At 29.7% G+C, this 13852-nt stretch overlaps 1 protein-coding gene across 2 annotated transcripts in view; it reads left to right on the top strand.

The window, feature by feature from the left end:
• The first annotated feature begins 61 nt into the window (after positions 1 to 61).
• The window catches only part of LOC107440620 (tubulin epsilon chain), a 50709-nt gene continuing 36918 nt past the window's right edge, over positions 62 to 13852 (top strand). The window contains exons 1-3 of one of the 2 annotated variants that reach the window (XM_087154845.1): positions 62 to 711; positions 10912 to 10980; positions 11245 to 11321. In XM_087154845.1, the coding sequence (XP_087010971.1) occupies positions 10956 to 10980; positions 11245 to 11321 (102 nt within the window). In that variant the 5' untranslated portion in view covers positions 62 to 711; positions 10912 to 10955. Of the gene's footprint in view, positions 712 to 3589; positions 3614 to 10911; positions 10981 to 11244; positions 11322 to 13852 lie in introns of those variants that run through there. The other variant, XM_087154846.1, reaches the window with a different exon arrangement.

Genomic DNA, 13852 nt, shown 5'->3' with positions numbered 1-13852 from the left:
TCCAATCACTGTAGAGAGAAACGGAGAGCGTTTTTAGTGAGTTTTTCATGAATGAATATTTGGACGAAATAGGTTCTTAAGCCCTTTTTTGTCGGCGATCGGAACTGCACAGAAATATTTAATCGGAAAACAATTATCAAAACAAATATCAACATCAATCAATGTGTTAAATTCAAAGGTCCAATTTAATTTTAAGTTATTTTTACTGCAGATCCCTTTCACAGTTCTCTAAAGTGGTAGCAAAATATATGCTTTTAAGATATATTTTGCTACCACTTTACATCATCACTTTCGAACACGGTTCACGATTACTAATGTTCAACTCCGTGGCCTTGAAATTTTGAACCTAATTCAGAAAACAAAGGAACTCCTGGATCAAGTATTGGGAGAAATTTGCCTTCGTGGAGGACTTTTAGATAGAACTAACCTGCATTTGCGTTACATGGTGATGAAAAACTCCCACGACTAACCTGGTGGCAAGGGGACTCTAACCCATGATCCGTCTACCACTGAGGATATTTTACATCAGCACTGTGGTCAGAGCGAGCCAGGTGCGCAATTCGTTTTGACCAGTCATTGCTGGGATTCGAACCCGGTTCACCTCATTGGAAGGCGAAAGCACTATCCATTAAGCCACCACAACTCCAGATAGATAGATTGTAATCCCAGACAAGCCAGTATATTTTTATTGAAGTGGAGAGAAAAGACATGGTAAAAATCAGCTTGATTAAATTTTTTACCACTAGCGAAAATTGATAAAATGGATATTATGTGTTTAAAGTAAAAAACTATGATCAAAGGCTTGTAATGCAAATATGAGCCATCTTAATTTTTTACATCCTTCTGCTTGATTTTTTTCTCCTCTTTTTGTCACGGTCCGAGCAAAAATCCTACCCTGGTGCCATAAGTACTTTACGCTAACTTTGTTAAAAAATATAAATATTTCCTTATAATTAATTTTAAATTTATACATAATTTGCTATCCAAAATCTTTTTTTAAAAATAAGCAAAAAGGCAATTGAATTTTGTCTAAAGAAAAATATTTGTTTTGAATTCATTGTATATATTCACCTCGTTTTCTAAATAAACAAACAGCTGGTTCAGCAGAAGTAACTTCCCCCGGTCCGTGCGAACTTCTGCTACATCGCTATAGCCTTCTTATTATTACGATTTGAATTAGACTGTTGGCGTTTTCTCTTATCCTGACAGCGTTTGTTGTTTGGAAATAAAAATTTGTTTTATTAAATCGTAATGAGCTTTTCCTATTATCACAAGTTGAATGATGATAGCAAAAAAAAATTGTCATATAATAATATTCAGTTGTCTGATCCTTTTTCTGGAGAGTTATTTTAAAGTTTAAAATATGAAATGCAATTAAGTTTCTAGAAGACACTGGTCTCTTGCTGCTAAATATTAAGTTAAGATATATTCACCTCGCTGATATACTACTTATTCATGGCATTCTAAAAACATGCACAGCTTAAAACTTGTAACTTTAAATTATGACATAAAAGAAGTACAAAATGTGACTTAATTGTCAATTTGTTACAGAAATTTTATTTTCTTCAAAAAATTAAATTTCATAATGGAGATATTTTTTTTCTTGTTTAAATAAAAGCAATATCTTCAATTCCCGCCCGCAAACACAAAAACAAAAGATATGTACTTCATTAAATTTTCTTAAAATACATTTATTTTCTTTTTCTTTAGGAAGTTTAATTGTTTAAAGCAGGCGTGGTCAACACTGAGCATCTTGTGCACCACTTTTAGTGTAAAAAATCTTGAACATGGCAATTATTAATATAAATTTTATGTCAAGTCAATAAGTGCTACCGTGTTAATGTTGTTCATTGAATTTTATACGTACAGTAACTTTTTTTTCTAGATCAAATTAAGCTATAAGTTAGTGAATATCACAGATGTTACCTTTAAAATCTTGAATAAATTGAATTGTTTCTAGTGAAATTTAAACAATGGCTAACATTTAACCAATCACAATTTTTTGCTCATCATTTTTATATATTTAAATAGGCAAGAAAATAATAAACAGAAAATTACATGTAATTACTTCTTTTTTTTTAAAAAAGAAACAATTTTACAATTACAAATAATAAGGAGCAAACTTACAAGGATGCAAACACTAATGTGATTTCTGTATTGTTTTAATTTTAACTAAGTCTTTTATATTAAAAATTTGTTTAAAAATAAATTTTTTTTTCTCAATTTAAATTGAATTTGTGTGCCACGCCAAAATGCCACCTCTGGTTCAAAGTAACTTTATTTTTTGTATGTCAAATATAGCACACACGAATCTGAATTATTTAGTGTTAAAAGTCATGCTTCTTTATTTAGATATTACCCTAAATTTTACATTGCATTATGGGAAAGTACCAATTTTATTTTAAATTACGCTTGAAATCTTGAAATTTAAAGAATTTTTTTGAGTTCATATATATTTTTTTGAGATTACATATATTTTTTAATTTTTTTAAATAAAAATTTCAGAGAAGGACAATATGGGCCCTTGGCTTTATCACTGAGTAGAAATAAATATAGTCAGTGTTTAAAAAACAAAATAGTGTAGAGCTTTATTCTGTAATAATTCCAGGTAATGTTTGCATATAGATCTTTATATTGAGTTATTTAGAGACTTTAAAAACAAACACACTTCAAAGAACCTTTATTTCTGTTTTAACTTTTATGTATTTTTCCTAAAAATGAATTTTTCATATTAATCAACGATGATTGAATCAGCCTAAGTAAAAACATTAGAAAAGAAATAAGTTCCGGTTGCTCCGGAAGTTTATGCGGACCATAACGTCTGCAAGCAAAAATAAGCTCTGCCTACAGATAAGGTGAATAATATTGTATCACTGTATAGTTTAATTAAAAGCCTTTAAAATCTGAATTTTCCATATCAGAAGAAAATAAGTTCGTTTATTTCGGTATTACCCCTTTCAATCAAACTTTCTATGTTTTTTTTTATTTCATTTTTGGTGGGGATGATTTAAGATCTTTTAATGGCAGCCAATGTAAATGCAGCTGTATAACTTTTCCTCTTAATGGATTGCTAGGTTTTTTATATTTAGAATATCTAGCATTCAAATCATAGTAATATTTAAGCAGAAAAAGGTATATATGTAACGAAAGATTAAATGAAAAAAAAATAGGCTAAGCAAGACAATGAACAAACTCTATAACAAAAAATACGAGCAATGAGGAAAAGTAAAAAAGAATAAGCATTTTCCCAATAATTTAAAACAAGTTTATATATTTCCATTTCCTCCCCCTACTTTCTCTCCTTAAATAAGGTTTCAGAAAACTGCTCTTTTTTTAAGTCCCTAAGACAGTCTTTCTTTTATCTAGCATGTATAAATTCTTACCCATCCTCATAATTCTTAATTTCCCTACTTCACTGACCTTCAGTTGAAAGTTAGAAATTCTTCTTGTGCATTTTAATTGTTACCAATATTTAAGATCATACCAGTCTCATCGGCAGCCTTTATTCATCAAACATTCATATGCTTTTAACAATCAGCTGAGGAAAGATTAACTTTTTCTTACTGACAAAAACCATAGCAAGTAGAAGAAACAAATTTTGTGGCAAGAGCAGGTAAAGCATGCTTTTGATGTCATCATTGGCATCACCCTTCTCTTACATTCTTGATTTTCTCCATTCATTCCCTTCTAATTTATTTTCTTTCCCATGCCTACTCCCTATATTCAGTAACTATTCATACCTGGCTCTCAAATGGAAAAAGGGAGGAAGCATTGTTCTCTTGCCAAAAGCAGCCCAGAGACAGTGGTCCCATGAAAGGGTGTGGGAAGCTTTGGGGAATAATTCACATTCATTCCCCATTCTTTTAAGTAATATTTAAGCATGAAAAAAAATGCTAGTATTAGGTGGAAAGGGAATTAAATCTCAGAGTGCTGTTTTAAAAAAGTAAAATTATTTTCAAGAGAAGAAAGAGAAAAAATGTTTTGCCCCATACCATGCCCTGTGAGATATACCATTCCCCTAAAATTTAAAGATTAAAATCAATAACGCTGCAGTGTATGCCTGTAAAATTACTATATATTTGTGAGTGTGTAATTATTGGTAATAATATCTATTTTAGCACCAATGCATTAATATGTATGCCTGTAAAATTACTATATATATATATATATATCTTGGCGAACAAAGAACACGGGGCGCGCTCAAAAGAGCAGAAAATCAGGGTCATGAATCGTGGTTGCCGGGAGAAAAGTGTTGCACCAAGCAGACTCCTCAATTCTGCTTTTAACATGTAAAGTCTATGGCGGGCTTGTCATACTTTGAATCGATTTTTCTTGTTCAAGAATCGGAGTGATTAATTAAAAAAAAATACTAATAATTTTTTCAATCTTTCCTATCCACGAAAATGTAGGTTAATTTTTTTTATCTTTATTACTTTTTGTAATATTGCCTTTGAAACACAAGTCACTTTCTACCTTTGAGTAAGGGAGGAAGGCAACTTCCACCCCCAAGTTCACTAATCTTCTCGGTGGGAGGTCTTGCCCCCTTTTGAAAATCTTTTTCTCTCTCTCTGTCCTTCTGAAGAACTGATATGGGGAACGCTTTAAAAACCGATAGCTTTCTCTTTAGTTATAAGCTTGTAATTTATTATGAAAATTATATTTGCTGATAATTCGTTCATTCTATATACATTTTATTTATTTAGTAGTAATAATTTTCTTGTTTTTATTCATTTTGAGAATGGAATTTATTTTTTAAATACATTATTCCCCTTTTTTTAAACTTTGTTTCTTGTTTTTTAAAGATGTTTCAGAATTAAAAAAATTAGCTGCTGAATAAAGTGAGATTAATTAAAATCGAATAAATGTCGTAAAGATCTTCCAATATGCTATAAAGCATCACAAAACCGCCGTTTTCCTTTTCTTTTTTTTAAATATATCGTACACTCATTTGTAGGTTTAAAAAAACATTCACATTAAAAAAATTTAAAAGCTTCCAATTTTTTCATTCCGTAAATAGTTTTAATTACTCCAATAGCTGGGATAGTATGTTTTTTCACGGTAAGGAAAAAAAAAATAGCTAGTACACAAGACCACGCATCATCCAAACATGAACAAGCACTTAACCCTGTTTTTAGGGCTTTAATGTAAATACACAAGAACACTAAAGTATTATGAAATTTTCATTTTAATCAGCAAATGAAGAAAAATATGAAAATACACGCATGTATTTTAAAATTCTTTAAAAAGTTAAGTTACTCTTTGTTACTTCAGACAGTCAAACTGGTTTTGATGTTTTCAGACCTGATTCCTTAGTTGATTCCCTAATCGGTAATTCCTAATTAATACACTTTTTAAAACTTTTTTTCGCAATATTCTAAAAATATATATTAAGAGTAGTAATTATGCAATATCTTATGTATTTAATAATGAGAAATTTTTCGAATTCATATTAAAAGTGTATAATGTAACTTTTATTCATAATTTTTTGCTAGAACAAAGTATGTAATCAATGTGTTATTTTAATTTCTCTTCCCTGACCCTCTTTTGCCATTCATGGAGAAGAGTTTTAGTAGAAATTTCTATACTGCAAACTTTAATTAGTGTAATTATAGTTAATTAAAATATAAGAAAACTAACCGTCATTAGCATTACATAAAGAGGAAAAACACGAAAACTTCCCAGGGTTAGCCAGCATGCCATCTATATGAATATATCTCCCAGATAACCATAATTTTCTGTATTTTTGTATTTAATAAAATTTTGTAAAGTAAACTTGTCTCAATCTGTTGTTATGTTGTAGGTTTTAATGAAAACCAATAAATGCCTTTTCTTTCAAAAATTTCGTTATCGTACTTTTTTATAAATTAATTTCGATTATTTTGATAAATCTTTATATTAATTACAGTGAGCAGTCTCACAAATCTATGTACTAAAATGTAAAATAACATAGAATTGTTTTATTTTGTTGTTTTTAATGATCCATCGAAATGATCTATTAGAAAAATAAATTTAAACTGTCACTTCAGCTTATTAGTCGAAAATGTTATAATTTATTTTTACGACAGAAATGATGGTATTTTTTATGAATCCTCAAAACTGAAATGAAAGAGTTACATCAATTTTCTTATAATATTACTTCTACGTTTAGAAAATTATAAAGCTTATCAAAGATAGTTTTTAAGGAATTTCTTAGAAATAAGTTATACTTTTGTAAGTTATTTATTTGTCCTTTTATTTACGACATTTACAAATAAAATTCGTTCATTACCCACTTTTACCATCATTCTTTGTTATTAGGGTTATAATAATTTTAAGTTAAAGGCCTAAAATTAAAAATGAAGTTCCTTTATTAAAGTAATCACAAGATATTACTTGATAAAAATTATTTGATAAAATATAAATACCTTTTAACAAGCAAAAGCTGATAAATAAAATATTTTCGCTTTTTAATAAGTTATGTTTTCCTTTATTCCTTTAAAATAAACTTCATATAAAACTGCGCTTTCAAAATGTGCAGTTTAATAAATTTATACTAAATAACTGCTTTAGATCAATAAGGAATTTCTTTTGTATTATTGTTAAATAATATCTTTGGCGATAAGTTTTTAAAGTAACTATAACTGAGTAGAAATAATGTAAGTAAAAATGATGAATATGAGTTTGTGGGTGAAGTTTTAAATGTATCCGAGCTAAATTATTTGAATAAGTTAAGTGATATAATCGGAATTTAGATCTGTCTTAATATAATTTAAAATTTTGTGATAATTAAATCGAATAATTTTCAATTTTGATGTTTCAATTTGTTTGTGACAAATAACAAATAACCCCGGTGTTTATTTGTTAAGAATCAAATCAAAATAATAAACAATTCAAGATATAATTAGAAAAAGTGCATGTTAAATAAAATGATAAAACTATTTTGAAAATAAATAAAGTCGTTTTAGAGTTAAAAAAAATATTTTTTAAGTTTATCTTAGAAAGAGAAAAAGCATAATATAAGATGAAGAGTGAGTTTCTTCTGATATCTTTTGAAAGCTAGTTGACCCCCACAGGTTGCAATTCCCCTTCTGTGACAGTGATTAGTTTCGGGTTACTTAACACACGCACCCCCACAAAAAATGTAGGGGAGACAGTGAAACGGGTTTTGGAGGTGCAATATATTTCGTCCCTTTTCGAACCTATCCTTACTGAAGGTTGGAATTGAAATGAAAAGGCCTCCTTAGGTATTCTTTGGCCAAGATATATATACACTGGTGTGCAAAACTTAAGCAACAAGTGCGTTTTTTGTCATAACTCTACAAGAAATCATCCAATTGACGTGAAATTTGAATATGATGTGCATTATTTTGTACTTAAACGATGGTAAAAGAATAATGGCGCAGAAATGAATACAAAGCTTAAAGTAGGGTATGGAACAAAAAAAGGTTTTATTTGACCTATAGTGGCGTTACACATGATTGCCTGAAGAAGCGTAAGTACAACTAGCAGATGTTCCCTTGTATGGGATGTGCCCTCCCCTTACTGTAATTGTTGCTTGGCATCGTCTCTCTATGCTAAGCACCAGATTATCCAGGAGTTCTTGGGGTAAGCGTCTCCATTCCTCCTTTAACGCATCTTTCAGCTGATGGGTGTTACCAGGAGGATACTGTCGTGTCACAAGACGTCTCCCTAATGCATCCCACCCATGCTCAATGGAATTTAGATCTGGAGAGTAAGCTGGCCAATCCATTCGTGTGATATCTTCACTTTCCAGTAGCTCTTGAACATTAGCAGTACGGTGTGACCGGGCATTGTCATCCATAAAAATGAAGTCTGGTCCAATGGCCCCTCGGAACAGACGCACATGGGGTAGGATTACCTCATTGCAGTAGCGGTCTCCAGTTACAGAACCTCGGTCGAAGATCTGAAGCTCAGTCCAACCGTTCAGCATAATGCCACCCCAGACGACAACTCCAGAACCACCGTAACGATCTCTTTCCGCTATGTTATTGGGATGAAATCGAGCTCCAACCTCTCTCCAGATCAACTGGCGTTGAGAATCACTTGTAGCACTAAAACGACTCTCATCTGTGAAGAGGACGCGACTCCATTGATGAGGTGTCCAGGTTTCGTGTTCTCTGCACCACTCTAAATGGGGCCGTCAATGGCTAACTTTTAAAGGTATGCAACGTTCTGGACGTCTAGCAAATAAGCCACCTTTGAAGAGGCGTCTGGCCACTGTAAATCTTGATACTTGTCGTCCTCTGGCTGTGCACAGTTGCTGAGATATGGCGCTCGCTGAGTGAAAACGATTTCTTTTCGTCTGGAGGACAATGTAACGGTCATCTCTTGGTGTTGTTTTCCTTGGACAGCCACCACCAACCTTCCGAACAGCTGTACCAGTAGTTTTAAAGGCATTCCAAGCACGAGAAACAACTCTTTTGTTGATCCCGAACTCTTCGGCGACTATGGTCACACTACGCCCCTCCTAAAGCTTCCCAATCATTCTTCTTCGAGTAAAGTCGTCTAAATGATTTCTTGAAGACATGTTTCACGAAACAAATCACTTGCAGCGAATGTCTTTAACTACGGTGCTCTTCATCCTTTTATCATAGCTTTGAACTGCGCGCGCCGACCCACATGGTTAAAGTACACTTACATCACCTACGACGTTTTTTTTTTTCTAAAATTTGCATACAAATAATCTTTTTACTGAATTATGTGCATATTATACTGCGATTTCATGGCTATCTTATACTTTGTGGGGGAGCTGTGGCCGAAAAACCACTTGTTGCTTAAGTTTTGCACACCAGTGTATATATATATATATGTATGAGTGTGTAATTATTAGTAATATCTATTTTAGCAGCAATGCATTAATCTACAGATTCCTTCTAAACTAAAAGAAAAAGTAAACTACAAAAATTAATGTGAATAAAAATTTTGCAACTTTTTTGTGTTATAAGAAGTTAACAAAGATTAACATTTTTATTAACAACTCAATTTTTCCTTGTTGACTTCCTTTAATTTTAACTTTAGAATCTTATCACAAAGATTATACTACTAAGGTTAAATACTTATTTTTTAATAGAGTTTCATAACTTCCAATTTTATCTACCATTTTGAGAAATGTTGGTCATATTGATTAACATTAAAGTAGAGACCAATCTAAGTAGATTCATATCTTGTATTCATGTATATATTAGAAATTTGACATTGATTTCTATTCACATGTTTGTATATTCCAATGTTGCTATCCATATTCACACAATTTTAATTTCAAGCACCTATTTTAATGTTTACATGATTACATTATGATTTGTATTCAAATGATTTAAAAATTATATATCATAATTCAAATTCATGCACTTTAAAAACCACTCATCTCAATTGGTATTCATGTTATTTATAGTAACTCATTTTGTTTAAAGAGTTCTCAAAATTAATTGTTTGGATAAAAGCAAAGGAAGAATAAGTTTTGTATTTTACTCATGATGCAAAACATACTTGTAACGTTCAAATTCTATGTTCATGCAGATAATTAAAAAATATTATTTTTCTAATTTTGTTGATAAATTTCCTAAAAGATATTTTATTTACTTTTTATTATTCAAGAATGACTCGAATCTGTGAGAAAAATATAGGAATATTATGAATGATTTTACAGGATATATAAAGAATATTATGTTATGATTTTGCAGGTTCTTTTAAATTGTGCGTACTGATAGTTTTTTTGTTTGTTTTTTTTAATCTTACTCTGCTGTTATGTGGTCAACATTACACTGTGTAGCACATATGACCTAATAAATGGGTAAAAATTCACTGAAAATTTTAAGCTATTTTTGTATTTTGTATAATCTGTATGTTAAAATCAATATTTAAAAACAAAATCACTTGATTTAAATCAACGAACCCTTCAATATATATATATATATATATATATATATATATATATATATATATCATTGCCTTACCAGGGTTTAGATTATCTTCCTACGGGGTTCAGAAATTTTTATATGCCCACCCGGGTGTGTTAATTTTCGATTTACATGCTTATATTAAAATTTTACTTGTCCAAACATCTTTACTAATTGCATATTAATGAAAACATATGAATGTATCCCTAGTAATCTAACCACACAAAAAAAAAGATATATTTTACATTTTTATTTTAAGAATAAATATTGAGGGAATGAATTGAGAGCATTATTTTTAACAAAGAAACACCTAACTTTTCGAAATATATAGCTTAGACAGAGCAACAACAAAAAGCACCTAATATTATCAAATTACCTATTATTACAAGTACATGTCCTTCAATGTGTTATTTTAAAATAATATTACAAACATTTATATAATTATTTTCTTATGCATAGCAATTAAGGTAAGCTTTTTTTAATACATAAAAATAAGCATTACTAAGTGAATAAAAAAGTTAACCTACTTTATATAATAAATTCTTATCTATATAATTGAATTGAATGATATTCATGTCTTAATAAGTATAATGAATTTTTATTTACCCCATTCTTGCGAATTTTCAGCTAAATTTGAAGAGTGCTTAATCTGTATTTTATAATATTTCTGATTATATATATATTTATATACTCTGTCAGACATGTAATACTAAAATATATGACTGGAATTTTTATGTACCCAGGTCATGTTGGGCAATGTAATTCCCGAGCCCTTATATACAATGTGTGTGTATATAAAAACAAAATGAACTAAGATATTTTGGGGGAAATGCTACAAAAAATATAAAATAAAATAAATATAGCAAAAAAATAATAGTGTTAAAGCAGCTATATAAATTGTTCTTTAAAATTATTGGAAATTTATATAATCTTTATGACAATAATTTGAGTCCTAATTTTTATATACAAATTAGCATTTTTTTCTAATATTTTAAACTAAAATTTTGCATTTCAGATCTTTTAAAGCTTATTGTTTCATGAAGTAATGTGGAACAGAAAATGCCAGAATCAATTTTTGTACAAGGTAAGAGGATTAAAATGTACCTATAAAATATTCAAAATAAAAAGATGTGTCCAGTGAAAGAATAAAACTTTCAATTTTATTTAAGTCAATGTCTTAAATAGTATTTTATGATTTTTTATATAAATATTTTGGTAAATTTTTATTATTGCAGTTTTTGTCTTAAATCTAAGTCTTAAAATTAGCCAAAAAAAAAAAAAAACTCCCATAAAAAACATTCAAATAAGTTTAATAAGTAATAATTTTAATTATTTTCATCCTTTATAGTTGGCCAATGTGGAAATCAGATTGGTTACCATTTCTGGGAGTTAGCTGTTCAGGAATATCTTTTGCATCAAAAATTAGTACGTAAACATTTTTCTACTGATATTATTATGGTTTTTTTTTTTACATTTTTAATGATTTTGGAACATGTAACATTTTTCTGATAATTATGTGTAGTTCATCTTAATGTAACAATAAAGGAAATGAAGGAAATAAAAATATGACCACCAAAGCCGACGTCTTCAGGGGATACCGGCCCCGGTAGCCATAAAACAAAACCTTATCTATTGAGGGGGAGGCAAATGCCTAAACTAACACCCTCAGTACCCCGAAGGTTTTGTATAGAAGTCCAGGAAAAAACATGAAATACAAAGAACCAATTTCGAAAAGAAACTCAAACAAATTCATCAGAAAATAAAAACTCAAAACTCACTTTTACCAGGTCAAACATCGATTTCACAAGCACACTGATTGAAAAGGAAACACTAAAACTAAAGAAAACAACGCACTCTATTACATTACGCAGATTGAGAAAAAAGAATTCAAGAAAGAGATACGTAACAAATTAATAAAACTGTAATTTGTTACATATCTCTTGAATTCTTTTTTCTCAATCTGCGCAATGTAATAGAGGGCGTTGTTTTCTTTAGTTTTAGTGTTTCCTTTTCATTCAGTGTGCTTATGAAATCGATGTTTGACCTGGTTAAAGTGATTTTTTATTTTCTGATGAATTTGTTTGAGTTTCTTTTCTAAATTGGTTCTTTGTCTTCCATGTTTTTTCCTGGACTTCTATACAAAACCTTCGGGGTACTGAGGGTGTTACTTTAGGCATTTGCCTCCCCCTCAATGGAAAAGGTTTTGTTTTATGGCTACCGGGGCCGGTACCCCCTGAAGACGTCGGCTTCGATGGTCGTATTTTTATTTCCTTTATTGCTACATTTATCCTTTATTGCTACTGTAATAAATTATTTTTCAATCAACTCAAAATAAATTCAATAATAATTCTTAATTAAAGGTAAAGGCAAAATTACCTTACCTGCAATTTCTGTTGTTCTTCGATTTTCCGGGTGAGAAGATGGAAAGCTTTTCTTTCGCTTTAAAAAGGATCGCTACTCTTGTAAAAATAAAAAGATGTCAATAATAAAAAGTAACAAGTTCTGCCATTAAAGGAATTAACTATTTCTTTTTAAAACATTTAATATTTAACACAAAACGTAACAAGAAACATAATTGAAAACGAAACATTAAGCTTTTTTGAAATGAGCATAACATATCAACCTCTTCTCTCTGATCATTCCCCTTCTGTTTACAAAACTTCCGCCACGCCACAGTTACAGTTAAAATTTTAAAGTTAGACTGTTCGTCGCAGTTTCTCGACAGCTACATTTATCCTTTTCGTGAAATTTCTGCTGCTTTTAAGCACGTTTTTTTGTCATAGAAGTTTTAATAATTTAGATTTTAAAAAAATTTTGTTTTCTTTTAGTAGTTCATCTTAATTTATCTTTAAACTGTTAACTTAAGAAAACTTTGAATTTTTGTCTACAGTTTTTTATTTTCTTAACTATTTTGGTTAAAATATCAGAATTCTGTAGATTCTGCTTTATTTCACTGCGTCCACTTTGTGGTCAAATAAAAATTTCAGTATTAATTTAACTGGTGTTAAAATAAATTCATTGAGCAGAGCTGTTGAATGTTTGTGAAAAAAACTATACAAGTTTGCTTTTCTAGCAGAAGTTGTGAAGCCCTCTATTAGCAAATATTTGTAGAAAAAAAGTCTTTAGTTTTCCAAAAAATCTTTTAATAACTATCTCATATATATATCAAATGTCAAAATATATAAAATATTTTAAAAATGAATATACGTTTCTTGTTGTTAACATAAAATTTATAAGGACCTTGGTAATCATCTAATCTTAATTTTCTTGGAAATCAACCTTTTCATCTTGTTTCTAAATAGCCCTTGTTTCTCAAAAAATTTACCAAATTTTGGACAAGAAATTATAATTAGAATTAGATTTTAAGACTAAATAGGAGTATTTTCTACATAAAATGTTGAAATTTATATAAACAAATTTACATTACATAAAGAGTATATCCGACACACAGGTTCATAGGTACATATCTAGGACTCGTATTTAGCACTTAATTAAACAGACAGTTTTTTATTTGAAAATTAATTCCTCTTATTCTGCCATATTTGTACAAATAATAATATTTTTAATAGTTCATTTTTTAAAGTGTATAAAAAAATTTATTTTTAGTGGGAAAAAAAGCAGCTGAAAAGACCAATGAATGGCACATCAAAACATAATTTTAAAAAATCATTATTCTACAATTTTTTTTATCTTTGTTAAAAAATAAATTGAAGTAAGACATTTTTTTAATTGTTTGCCTAAATTCCAAAGTTAATGTTTTATAAAAAAAAAAATTCTGCCTGTTTTTATAAAGCTTAGAAGACACACTAAATAGAAAAGAATGAATGAAAGACTGAAAAGAGACCAGAATTTGAGTAGTCATTCTCCAAGTCCACCCTCCCCCTGTTTTTGTCTTACATTCACTCTTTGAGAGAAATCTCATTCAACCCCCCTTCTCATTCCTTGTTGCATGAATG

This window comes from Parasteatoda tepidariorum, chromosome 11 (genome assembly GCF_982258835.1).
Source record: "Parasteatoda tepidariorum strain Cologne lab strain chromosome 11, Ptep-v5.0, whole genome shotgun sequence".
NCBI lineage: Eukaryota > Metazoa > Arthropoda > Arachnida > Araneae > Theridiidae > Parasteatoda > Parasteatoda tepidariorum.
The sequence above is the reverse complement of the archived record's forward strand: the minus strand, read 5'-3'. Positions and strand labels throughout refer to the sequence as shown.